Genomic DNA, 12442 nt, shown 5'->3' with positions numbered 1-12442 from the left:
ATCTGCAAGAATGAATATCGAGAGTCCGAATCACCCCCACTTGAAGCTTCTCGGTAAGACCAGATGCTCTGATTTCAATGACCTAGGGGATTATGCTCTCGGTTCCGAGGGATGGTCTCCGGGTGGGCGAGACTCGTAGTGAGACTCGTTGTCAGAGAGCACCTGTGCAGGCCTCTGTAGATGTTCCGGTCACCGCTGATCGCAGGATCACTGACAGGCGGGGGGGGGGCGTTGTTGGGGTTAGGTACCTAGTCCCGCCTCTGACGATCCCACTACGACCCCCCTCTGACGTCCTGCCTGCGTTTGCTGGCTTGACAGCCAGGACCACGACACCCCGCCGGGCCCCCGCCCCGCGTCACCTACCCGCCGTGGGCGATCAGCAACAATTCCTGCACTGACGTCTCACCGCCCGGCAGATTCCCAATCTTTTTTTCCCCCAGTCCCCTCCACCTTTCACTATAGCTTCTGATGGTGGCCTAGCTAGGGACCTTGAAAGATCCATACTTTGGTCCTTCAATCATTTCACATGAGCAAAATGGTCGACGTAAGCATTGACCCCGCGCAGGCCAAGGCCGGGGTGAAGCTCAAGGGTAAGAACCCGATCCATCATGCGACACCATGCGTCCGCGACAAGTCGCAAACTCGATGCAGCCCCCAAACCTTACAATTGAACCCCCTTCAGGCTGACTTTCTCTTCTTCACAGAGAAGAAGCTCAAGCGCAAGGAGGAAGCGCGCCCCGCTGCCAAGTCGAAGAAGGCCCCGGGCAAGACTGAGGATGCCGCCGCCACGGAGTCAAAGAAGGACGAGAAGCGCCGCAAGCGCGTGCTGGAACAGGCCGACGCTCTCGAGGCCCAGGGTCGGGAGATGATCCAAACAGCGCAGGCCATGCGCGCCCGCTACGACGCTGTCACTGAGAAGAAGGGGGTGCGTCACGGTCATTGGCTTTGCGTGGTGAACATGTCGACGCTGACACATTGAGATAGAAACAATCCGCCAAGGGCGTCACCGATCATACTGACGATACGACGTCTGACTCTTCTTCTTCTTCTTCGTCTTCATCCGACTCTGACTCTGATTCCGACAGCGAATCGTCCGGCGACGAGGACGGCGGGGCCCGCGTCGACGCCGTCATGGCGTCCGCCAACTCGCAGCTCCGCGCCGAGAGCGAAGGCTTGAGCGGTCCCTCAAAGGAACCTACGAAGGCCGAACTCGAGGCCGATGCCGACACTGAAATTGCGACGAAGAAAAAGGCCAAGAAGGAGAAAAAGAAAGAAAAGAAGGCTAAACCCGCGGACACGGACGACGAGGCAGATGCTGCAGTCGAAGAGAACGTTAAGGAGAAAAAGAAGAAGGCGAAGAGGAAGAACGACGCCGAAGTCACCGATGAGACAGAGAAAGAGCCCGTCAAGTCTAAGAAGGAGAAGAAGGCCAAGAAATCCAAGGCCCCCTTGGAGGCCGACCCAGAGTCCGACAAGGAGGTCGTTTGCAAAAAGGAGAAGAAGCAAAAGCGCAAGCGCGAGGCCGACGAGGATGAAGAGGCCGCCAAGGAGGACGTCAGCGCCAGCAAGAAAGACAAGAAAAAGAAGGCCAAGAAGACAGCCGAAGAGCCGGCTCCCCAGGCCAGTGCTGTCGGGGGCGAGCAGTGGAACGTTGGCGGCTTGGACGGCGGCGCCCAGCGACAGCAGAAGTTCCTGAAACTGCTCGGAGGAGGCAAGAAGGGTGCCGCTGCCGCACAGGCCCATGGCAACCGAGCCAACTCTGACATATCTCAGGTGAACCAGGATCTGGAGAAACAGTTCAACGCGGGCATGCATATGAAGTTTGACGTCGGCGGCGGCCCGCGCCGCGGCCTCGGTGCTTAAGCCTCAATCTCCGAGCCCGATGCTCGGTTTCGCTCGTTCTTTCCACTGCTCAGCCACGGCGTTTAGCGATTTCGAAAACCATCAAAAGTTTGTACACCAAGAGAGAGCGGCTCAGTCGTAGTGATCGTGCGAAGAGCGCATCAGAAACATGCCAGGACATGTCTGTAAATGAATTCATCAATTGTTGCTGTCAAGTAATGGTACGCCAATGTGCTCCTGATCCCGGATACGTGGTATCTATACACCGAATCTGATCTGAAGCTAGGCCCGTATGGCCTCTTGTTGCGGATTCGGTTCAGTCCCTGCTGGCTGGCGGCTGGCCTTCTCCTCCGGCACCCTGCTCCTGATAGCCCGCCGCCTCGTGAGAACTTCGTGTGGTTCGCGCGCCATGCGCAGCTACGATTCCCTTTTACAGCCCGAGGCCCTCTTCGCCCCCGCTGTTGTAGTTGTCACAGCCCTTCTTCTCAAGGCCGTCCTCGGCGGTTCATCATCTAGAAACCGAGCATGCGAGAAACGGGGTCGAAGACTAGGCCGCCGATGAGGATAAAGGCGAGGAGACCTGCGTGGCGAACAACCCAGGGTCAGCCACTTGCTTGCTTGCGATGGAGAAGGGGAGTAGAATAGGGAGGAATTGGGGGTACATACCGAGCCAGATGGGAGAGATGGGGGATTTGGGGGTTTCCTTGGGGCGGACCTTCATCTGATCCTCAGACTTGCCCATGCGTGCTTCGTTGCCTTTCGCGAACTTGGCGTTTGCGCGGCGCTGCGTCGGTGTTTGGGCCTATTTTGGGGGAGACCAGGTCAGCACCATGCCCTGCATTCGTATTCCGAATCGCTTAACTCGGTGCGATGTAACATGCGAAGCCAAGGGCGAGTTGGGAGTGTACACACCATTGTGGAATGTGATTTCGTGGTCTGTAGAGGGAGGTAGTTTCGGATCGGGGGAGGAAAGTAGGGGTTGGTAGGCCTGGGTTTGCAAGTTGGCGAACTTTGTTTTCTCCTTAAGTACCCCAGCTGGTGGCGTGGTGATGCAGAGCAGAAGGTTGCAGAGTCGATTTCGTCGACGTGGTGGCAGAAGTCAGTCGAACGTTTCGTCGAAAGGGACAGGTGGTCGTGGAGAGAGAGAGAGTGTCAGTTGCGCAAATGGACAGCGCGATACTTTCCCCTGGGAAATTCGTTCGACAGGGCTGATGGGGGGTGGGAGCTCGAGCTCGGGAGGACATGTGTTCGTGTCCGGCCGCCCCGTCGTACCTCGAACATGCTTTCCGGGCGACTGCTTTCTGATTGGACACCAGAGGCGCGGCTCTACCGCGACGGCTCCACTCAACCGCGGGAAATGCACGGAATGCGGGGGAATTTTGCACCGCCACAGGCTCCCAGGGTTCTCTGAGGCGCTGGAGCAGGGACCTGATAAGAGCTTGAGCCTGTGAAAGATCGGCTTTGCGCGGCGATGGAGACCGAGAGGCGCTATGACAGTCGAGCTACAGCGATCACCACCGTGAGCCGACGTGATACTATCTTTACCACCAACGGATTTACGTCACCTCATCGCAACACATAGCTACAGCCCGATCATGCTGATGAGACCCGTGACGACCATGGCGCGGGCGCGCTATTCTCGGATCCTCCTCAGGCCAGCGACGAGATCCTACGCGACCGCCGACAAGCCTCCTTCGGCTGTGGTATGTGTTCCTGCCCCCGCGCACCTCCATCTCTCCCAGCCAACTGATGATGATCCTCTCTCAGGCCAACTTTTACAAGACTTTCACGCGGCCGACGCTGAAGGTCCTCCTCATGGCGACACTGACATACCAAATCGCCTACCTGGCGTGGACCAAACTCGAGATGGATGAAATCAAGGCGGAGCGAACACAAGAGGTCCAAACCCTCGAGGCACAAGTGGACGAGCTAAGGAAGGGACAGCAGATGGAAAAGAAATGATGATGGGAATGCGCAACTCCCGCTCCGAGGCTTCGAACAGGTGTTCGAGTATTTCGGCGACCATGGCATTGTAGCATGCAAATATCTTCAGGCAAAGGGGGGCCCTAGCGGAGCCTCCAAAGCTAGGCAAAGATGATGCGCACTCTATATTCAATGCATCATCTGGTAGTGGGCTTTGGCGGACGTCATTAAGCTCGACATGCAGGGAAGGTTGTACGAGTAGCAAGAGGTACGGACTCTGGGTGTACGATATGAATAACTATACCATAGCACTTCGCGGGAAGTATCCAGCAATTTGCAAACGTCGCGAAGCGTCCCATACTGCGCCCTCCTTCTCGCGTCGATGCAAGTCCGGTAGTGCTACATGCCATGTCGGCTGTGCCTTACTATTCTTCACAAAATCACTACCATATATTGCACAGGAACAAAGCATAACGCCTTGTCTCATTTGAACCGTCAAAATCTATCTAAGTATATGCGAAGTCTGCACAGAAGTGGCAACTTCTTATGCAAATAAGTATCCCAAGACGCCAGAGCCATGCATAGACCAACCATCCTTCATCTCCATCCCCCGTCGACTTCATTATGTACGGCCATCATATCATTAAAACCCCAATGACAGTTTCGACCTTTGGTAGATCAGGCCGATGTCAGTCCCAAAGCAACAAACACGAGCAATGACAGCGTCAGCCAGGACACCGCGGGGGCTGATGAGCCCGACGGATTGTGTACCGAGCCAGGATAGTTACATGTCAGCCCGTCGCCACGGATCTGGTAGCTCGAATTGAACACGTGCTGCCTCGGTCGTGGACACTTGAAGCCCAGCGAGGAGGGGCAATTGCGAACAAGATCGTAGCAGAGATCCTCGCAGGGCAGAATCTCGCGGTATGGTCCTGGTGCTACCTCCTCGTCAATGCGATCATTTCTTGACTTGAGGTGCGCCAACTCTGAAAATTGCGCAACCATCTCTTCAGAAACCTTGGTGCCGTTTGGAAACGACTGGTTGAGATTCCGGACGAACGAGAATTCGTTGGTGCTCGAGATGTCCTCACAACGAGGGATCGTGATGGAGCAAAGCCACTTCTTGTAGGCTACCTCGCAATCCCTACAATCGCGAGCCAGGGAGTACAATTGGTGCGATGGAGCTTCGCAGGCGACCTGGGCGAGTTGCCTCTCGAAGTAGCCGTACATCTGCCTGGCATAATCGTCATAGAACTGAGCTAGCTCGGCAATGTCGAATCGCTGGTCATTTGCTGGGACCGCATATTCAGTCTCGTTGCAAAATGTAAGATCAGTGATGATCTTGCAATTGTCGCCTTCGGATCGTTAGTGAGAAGAGCGCCGTAGCCAGTGAAGCACATCATACCTGACTTGGTCTCGAACTGCGTGCTCTGAAAGACCTGACCCCCGCCTCCCGCGCGATTCGGCGTCTGTCGCTTGAGGCTCTCTGAACCCGTCCATGCGAGATAGCCATTGTACGAAGAGCTCGCGTTTAACCCATTAAAGTAGAATTGCTGCTTTGGAAGGCCTCCAGGTCCCCTCGTAGTCATAACCGTCGTGGCCTTGTCGCCGAACGATCCGCCCGCTTTCGCAGCCATCTGCGCATAGTTGGAGAGGCCGCACATGGAATGACGCACGCCTCTTGTTTGCCATCCATCCTCGTTCTCCACAAACATGACATACTGCGGCCCCTCATCCATGATCTTCTGGATTTGGACTGCGTCGCTGCTGTCCGTCATGTTTGGTGTAATGAGCAGCGCAGCGCTCGAGTCGCTATCCACCCAAAGAAGCCCCCCCTGGTCATTGCCATAGGAGTGATAGAATTCGTCTGTCGAGACGGCCACATCAAAGTTCCACTCGCCGTCAAACATAACCTCGTTGCTGGTCGGAGCTGAGATGCCAAAGAAGACATCACCGGTGGCATTGAGCTTGAGCATCACCGCTCCCTCATCGAATGCCTTGTACGTTTGGTTCACCATCGGCTTATCGGCGCCCGGGAGTTGGTTGTCGAGGGAAGTTGACACGAATAGACTGATCTGAGGCGGATCCATGGATGTATTGTTCCCACTCCGCTGCGGTTGGATGCAGGTGGTGGCAGATATGTAGATCGTCCTTATGCGTTCTTGTCGTCGACGAAGACCCAGGTCCTCACTGGCGCCCTCATCCTCGGTAAATGTGTCATCGTCGACGACAGACGGCCCGTTGGCAAGCGTTATGTTGCTCGTGTGTCTCGTCTTTACAGTGTTCCCTGACTCCACTTCGTCTGGCCAAATGCGACTGGCCTCGAAGACAAACTGCTGCGTCGTCCCGGGTCTGACATTTCGATTTTCCTTGACATTGTTCAGAAGGCCTGTCACCCCTGGTGGTGCCCTTCCAATAATACTGCGATCGAAGGCGGAGAACTCGGCTTTGTACGTGATGTCGAGCTTGCTGGTATCATCTGGTGGTACGACAAGATCGTCGTCACTTGTGTATCGCTCGTCAAGAAAGAAGCCTGGCGCGTCGGCCAGTTGTTGCGCCTGGGCGAAGCCAGGTGACAAGAGCAAAAAGTATAATAGCAACAGCATGACGGATGCGCCTAGCGATGCTACAAGACGGGACTGGAGAGGTGTGAATTGCATCGTAGCGCTGTGCCCTCCAGGGGCGAATGCTATGTATTTTTATTGCCAAGGTCGTTTCGAACACAGCTGGAAGAGCACGATTGTGTACTGGGGAGATCGTTCGTTTGCAGAGACGTGGGTCTCAGTGGTTGTACACTCGATGATGTTCGATTGGCATGGTCGCAGTTCGGAGAGGTGGATGCCTAGGAGTTGGTGTTGGCCGCGGGGAATTCGATCAAAAGCTGCGCGCCTGTCGCGTTCGTTGTGCTCGTGGTATGGAGGATCAGGGGTCTTTTGAAATACGGATGTCGAGATCAGGGAGTTTCACGTTCCATGTCCAAACAGCTGAATAGCAACCCCATACATTGCGTTGCGTACGCATCGACAGGGGTGCTTGCTGATGGTGTGGCGCAGCAGTCGCGGCTAAGCCACATGTGTCGGGATGTTGGTCGATTCATGGGCTATAGAGACAGTCCTAGCTCCTGTATAGATGCATCTTTTACGGAGGAGAAGACTATGCTAACTTGCTGTTGAGAGGCCGAGGCGGGCCTCGACCATGACTTGGTTTTGATCTAAGTTCAGGGGTTGAAACTTGCTCAACTCCCAATTTCGTAACATTTGCGTTCGGATTCTACTTCCCGTCGCAGCATACATTTACGTGATCGACCTCATTTGCAGTCCAGAACTACGAGAATAATTACAGCCAACCACTTTGCGATACTGACACTTTTCGTCGTGTTTAGCTTTGAGCGCAAACTATCATTGAATAATCCTAACAACGTTGGTGTTGCACTGTAACCAAGAGTGCGTGTTTGGTGATAACGAGGGCTCCTAGTGGGTTTCTCGTACCCCAGTCCGCAAAGAACTGGGCTCGTCCTCATGTTTACATTGTCTCATAACCTCCATGCTGTTCATGGCGCCTCATGGTATCGTTGCCTGGCCGAATTGCGCGTAATGAACCGGCCCGCATGACGCAGCGACCTGCCAAAATCTAGGAAAGGAAATATGCCGTCGTGGCGGGAGGGCGATGCCCAAGTTGATGTGTGTGCATGGCTTTGAGAAAGTAGTTTGTTTAGTCGGACTTGTCGAGGCCCTGAGCCTTGGCACGGAGTCCGGAAGCAGTAGAAGCGCTGCCTCCAGCGAAGTGCTTTGAGAGCATGGGGGCCATGAAGGAGTGGAAGATGATCTCAGCGCCGCTGTATTCGAATCAGTGACGGACGCGCATCTCTTTTGTGAGCTAGACTTACCGGAACACGGGCAGAGAGAGCCACAGGAGGAACACAAACTTGAAGACAAAGTAGAAGGGGAACCAGTAGACGACGTTGACAAGGCTCTCGACAATACTGGGGCGCATTACGGTCAGTCCGGATTCGTCGCAACTTGGAGTGCGCATCAACTTACGTGAAGAAAGAGAATACAACCCAGTACTGTTGGCTCGATAATCAGTATTGCGCCATCAGGGAGCGGGGTGCGGGGTTGAGGAGCTTACGGTCAACCACTGGGTATCATCATTGGTGTTGTGCGTGAAGAGCGCATCGATGGAGTAATAGCAGGGGATGACGAAACCGGCGAGGTTGGTGAGAAGCTGCCCGCCAAGGTTGAAGATGATGAAGAAGAAGTACAGGGCGCCGAGGCCGATGGCGCCGTACGCCTTGGGAACGTTGGTGGACTTTTCAATGTTGTTCAGGACGGGGTACTTGGAAAGCTGCACAGGAGAATTGTCAGATAACAAGGGGGCACTGGAGTGTTTCTAGATGTTGTTACCTCGCTGTCGAGCTGACCAAGGTAGTTCTGGACACGATCCTGGGCAGACATTTTGTCGATTGATGATGTCGTGGGAGGGGGGTTTGTGCGCTGTGCGAGGGTTAGCACGGTGGTTCCAAGTTGGCTAGGATAAGCCCACAGCCATGGAATGACCAACTTTTCAATGTGCAGAAATATCGAGAGCTGTGTTTAAAGATACTGCGAGGAAAAGATGCGAGGATGTACCTGTTGGTGGGGAGTAGCTAGGCGTCGCAGTGGTAGATGCAGGAAGGCTGACGAACTCAGGGTTGGGCAATTTGGCAGGTGACAGACAGTGACGACTGGCGAGCGAGGGAGAGGGCAGGATGACGACGTGTTCAGCTGAAAGGTGGAATCGGGCCCAAGCTTGCTGGTTGCGTCAAGCTTCGGGAGGGGAAATAGAGGCGGGGCGGCACCTAACGATCTCGGGTACTTCGGCAGCCGGCCAATCAACACCACTGGGAAGAGGGTGGCCGATGTGTGGACGAGCCAGCCACTCGATCTGTGGCCCAACCACCCCCTGTGCGGTGGCTGCTTGCTTGCTGATTCTCGCTTGCTCTGAGATCCACAGACCCCAACAACACGCATGATGTAAGGCGAGTAAACAACAACGCCCAGGGGCTTTCTCCTGCATATGTCGAGATTTGCAAATGTCGTACATTTTAATGAGGTCTTGGCTCACTGGACTTGACAAAAAAAACCTTGCGCTCAATAACTGGACGCCATCAGCAGCAAGGAATGGACTGGTGCAGGGAGGAATCGGACAAGGTTAAGCTGCAATCCGCTCTATTGGCACCGGCCGCGGCCCGGGCTTCGTCACAAAAGTAGATAGAACAACATAAACAAGCGTGCACATCACTGAAACTTATCCAGTCAGACAATATGACCGGGCGCCATGAATCGTGACGAAGGACGCTCGATCTTTAAAATTAGCTGGTGGGCCTTAAGATTCCAGCGTGCCTATTCTGATGCATGTCCCAAGGCAATGTCCAGTAACGTCGTTGGCTCATCACGTGTGTCCCAGCCACATAGGATTGAGACCCGCAAAGCGCCCGCTCGGCCAATTGCAGCACGGACTTGGTTACCGAGCAACAACAACAACTCGACGCCCACGCCAAAACATCGCTTTTCCTCTTCACCAAACCTTCCCACCAGACCAGAAACGCCGGCCAGAGCGCGCAGCGCACCACTCACCACACCACAGTACCGTCTGCAAAGGAGTCTCGTAGCTTCAAGCTTTCATCTGGGCTTTTCAACGTGTCGTGTTGTCGCTCAAAGTGTCTGCTCGATTGACTGCTGCCTGTGCCGCGTGTTATTGTCGCAGCGATAGCTTCATCACAAGCCGGCGATTTCGGCCACCATGGATCAAGGTACGGCAGTCGACTGCCGGGTCTTCAGAGACGCGATCCCGGACTTTAGGAGCAACTTTTACTAACTCGATCACCTTCAGGCGGCATTGTCCAGCCTCACATGAAGAAGAGGCCACAATCGAGAGGATCAACAGCCTCAGCTACAACGCAACCAGGACTCGACCACCAGGGACTCGCAGATGCGCAAGATCTCTACTCAGCGCAGTGGGTAAACAACGATCAGAGGCATCCGAAACCTCTCGCACCAGCTCCACGCATCTCTCCCGACGGCATGATGATGCAGGCTGCAACGCAAATGCAGGGCATTCGTGACTACACGATGCAGTCCGCGACGCATGCCCCGGTCAACCATGCGATGTCATTCCACCGACAGTCGCTTTCCGGCCACTCGCAACCCATGGACAGCATGATGAACAACAGCTTCACGGAGGACAGTCAAATGCTTGACCGCGACGACAATGATGAGGGTGACTCGCTTGCTGGTGCCTTGGGCATTGCAAAGTCGACGTCTGCTAAGTCAAGCGCCAACAACGAGCTTGAGATGCGCCATCTGTTCGGTGCCAACAGGCACCGTAAGCTTCAAGAAGTGGCTCAGGAACTGCATGGAAACGAGAGGGGCCCCAACTCTGAACGGACGAGGCAGGTTTTCGCCATGTTGTGGATCAATTCGGTCTGTTCGAAGGGCAAGGGATCAGTTCCTCGCGGTCGAGTTTACGCCAACTACGCGTCGCGATGCGCGACAGAAAGGATCACAGTTCTCAACCCAGCAAGTTTCGGCAAACTCGTCCGAGTCTTATTCCCAGGACTGAAGACCAGGCGGTTGGGCGTTCGAGGCGAGTCCAAGTATCATTACGTCAACTTCGCGCTTGTCGACGACCAACCAGAAATTCGTGAGCCTGAAGCACCACTTCCCCTTGCTCCGGCTGTCGCGAGCTTCTCCCGCAGCAATAGCATCGCTCCCAATAAGCCAGCAGCTGCTTCCTTCGCCAAAGATAGCCAAGCGCCATCCGACTCTATGCCTCGTGCAAAAAGCCCGGCTTCACTTATATCAGGTCACTCCCGATCCCACAGCTTCTATAGCATGCCAAGTATCACTTCTGCAGACCAGCTCCACACGACCACCAGCAAAACTTCACTCGAACTTAGCTTTCCTTCCGAGCTGGAGGAGGCCATGTTCAACCAGTCAGAGGCCATCGCACTACCGCGGATCGAGCCATTTCTTCCGCAAGGAACAGATCCTGACGCTGCAAAGAGTCTTTCGGCTCTCTACCGCTCCCACTGCACTTCGCTTGTCGAATGCGTGCGCTACTGCAAGGAAAAGACTTTTTTCCACCTCTACACATCATTCCAAGGCACACTCACAATGCCCGTGCAAAAGCTTCTGGGTAATGCCAGCGTCGCTCCTTGGATCGAAGAATGTGACTTTATATTGTATCAGCGAATGATGCAGATTGTCTCGGGCTTGACACTCCAGGTTGTTCCCAAACCTGTTCTGGACACGTTACGAAGTATATCTACGCGTTTGGTGCCCCACATCCGTGAAGCCTTCCAAGGACAGCCACTCCATGTCATCCGCGCCAAAGAAGCGCCTGCAACAGTCTTTGCAGCACTGCTCGACCGCGCGCTCAAGGTCAACCTGACAGCTCATGCTGCAGCCAACATGCTTTCCAACCCGGCCAATCGAGATCAGATGTATCTGGACTGGATCACTATGGTTCCCGTCCGCAAGGTCGCGGAATCAATCCCAACGCGCGGGATGGACGACTTCGTCAACCTTGTGGTTTCTGAGATTAGGGATCTGCTTGATCCACAGAGCGTTCCATGGGAAGTCGAGTGCTTGACGGTTTACGGCGACCTTGCCTCAAGAAAAGAGCGACAGCTCAATGACAACGCTGGAGAGTCTAGTGGACAGAACGTTCTCGAACGATGGGTGAACTTTCTGAAGTCTCTTGCAAGCCGGTTCCCTTACGCGCGGCACGCCGACATTGTTTATGGCGTCCAGCGGATCGGCACAGCTGTCATGCGTGATCTAACCATGGCTCAAGGCAAGAGTTTTGGATCCTGGTGGGTCACGAAGTGCTGGATTGACGAGATGATCTCGTTCCTGGCGGAACAAGGCGGTTTTATGAAACTCAAGACAACACGCGTGGCAGAGGATGTAGCGGCCGCTCCGATCCCCAACAACGAGGCACGAGGCGAAACTGCGCGCCAAAGCGGCGGCAGTGAAGAGTTCAACTTCTCCAACCTACCTTCCGCGCAACCGGACCGGGCACCGTTTCCATCCACAAACAGTACGACACAGGTAGATCCGGCGGGCCTCGGTGGAGGCTGCAATCCTGACGACAGCGGGATCGGGATTCGAACGCCTGACGAGGAGTTCCCCATGGACAAGTACACCTTCTCACAGACCGAAGTCGACCAGGCCCTGCTGTCTTCAGGGCAGGGCATCGATCAATGACGACGCGTGTGGTAACGACGGCACGAATGTACGAACGAGGAAGGGGGTTTGGTCACTTTTCGGTTTAGGGGGTTTGCTGTTCGCGGTTCGGCAGGTGCGCCATCTTATTGGGGAGCCTGGGTTACTGAACCAATGTGGCGTCGATGGGTCGGTGGTTTGATTTCTGGGTCTGGGCTTTGAGCTGAAAGGCCTGAAAGAAAGGGGCGTTCACGGGGTTTGGTGGCGATTTAATGCTTTTAATTCTTGCTTCAGTACCCAGCCTTGGACTTGGAGGATGTGCAGTACGATGGTTTCGTTTCGTTATGGTTGAGAACCGGTTGGCTAGAGAATCACGGCTGAAGACCAAATCGAATACACGGGATCACATGTTAAATTGAGCTGTAGCTACGAGCCCTGGAACATGGTTTGGCGTCGAGATCGCCGTCATG

General features: G+C 54.7%; 6 protein-coding genes across 6 annotated transcripts; 3 read left to right on the top strand and 3 right to left on the bottom strand.

The window, feature by feature from the left end:
* Positions 1–526: 526 nt before the first annotated feature.
* Positions 527–1863, top strand: D7B24_001015 (uncharacterized protein; the record flags this gene model as incomplete). Its single annotated transcript, XM_028635260.1, has 2 exons — positions 527–925; positions 985–1863. The coding sequence occupies 2 exons, from the start codon at positions 527–529 to the stop codon at positions 1861–1863; spliced, it is 1278 nt and encodes a 425-aa protein (XP_028492148.1).
* A 491-nt stretch (positions 1864–2354) lies between these two features.
* D7B24_001014 (uncharacterized protein) lies at positions 2355–2757 on the bottom strand (the record flags this gene model as incomplete). Its single annotated transcript, XM_028635259.1, has 3 exons — positions 2355–2422; positions 2509–2644; positions 2755–2757. The coding sequence occupies 3 exons, from the start codon at positions 2755–2757 to the stop codon at positions 2355–2357; spliced, it is 207 nt and encodes a 68-aa protein (XP_028492147.1).
* A 680-nt stretch (positions 2758–3437) lies between these two features.
* On the top strand, positions 3438–3804 carry D7B24_001013 (uncharacterized protein; the record flags this gene model as incomplete). Its single annotated transcript, XM_028635258.1, has 2 exons — positions 3438–3545; positions 3610–3804. The coding sequence occupies 2 exons, from the start codon at positions 3438–3440 to the stop codon at positions 3802–3804; spliced, it is 303 nt and encodes a 100-aa protein (XP_028492146.1).
* A 639-nt stretch (positions 3805–4443) lies between these two features.
* Positions 4444–6425, bottom strand: MID1 (stretch-activated cation channel mid1; the record flags this gene model as incomplete). Its single annotated transcript, XM_028635257.1, has 2 exons — positions 4444–5120; positions 5171–6425. The coding sequence occupies 2 exons, from the start codon at positions 6423–6425 to the stop codon at positions 4444–4446; spliced, it is 1932 nt and encodes a 643-aa protein (XP_028492145.1).
* A 1051-nt stretch (positions 6426–7476) lies between these two features.
* Positions 7477–8219, bottom strand: YOP1 (ER membrane protein DP1/Yop1; the record flags this gene model as incomplete). The annotated part of the gene is made up of 5 exons (XM_028635256.1): positions 7477–7600; positions 7652–7747; positions 7806–7831; positions 7894–8109; positions 8169–8219. 5 exons carry the CDS (start codon positions 8217–8219, stop codon positions 7477–7479), a joined length of 513 nt encoding a protein of 170 aa, XP_028492144.1.
* A 1327-nt stretch (positions 8220–9546) lies between these two features.
* On the top strand, positions 9547–12014 carry D7B24_001010 (uncharacterized protein; the record flags this gene model as incomplete). The annotated part of the gene is made up of 2 exons (XM_028635255.1): positions 9547–9556; positions 9637–12014. 2 exons carry the CDS (start codon positions 9547–9549, stop codon positions 12012–12014), a joined length of 2388 nt encoding a protein of 795 aa, XP_028492143.1.
* Between the last annotated feature and the right edge of the window lie 428 nt (positions 12015–12442).

Source organism: Verticillium nonalfalfae (assembly GCF_003724135.2).
Source record: "Verticillium nonalfalfae strain VnAa140/NRRL 66861 chromosome Unknown scaffold_119, whole genome shotgun sequence".
Taxonomy (NCBI): Eukaryota; Fungi; Ascomycota; class Sordariomycetes; order Glomerellales; family Plectosphaerellaceae; genus Verticillium; species Verticillium nonalfalfae.
The sequence above is the reverse complement of the archived record's forward strand: the minus strand, read 5'-3'. Positions and strand labels throughout refer to the sequence as shown.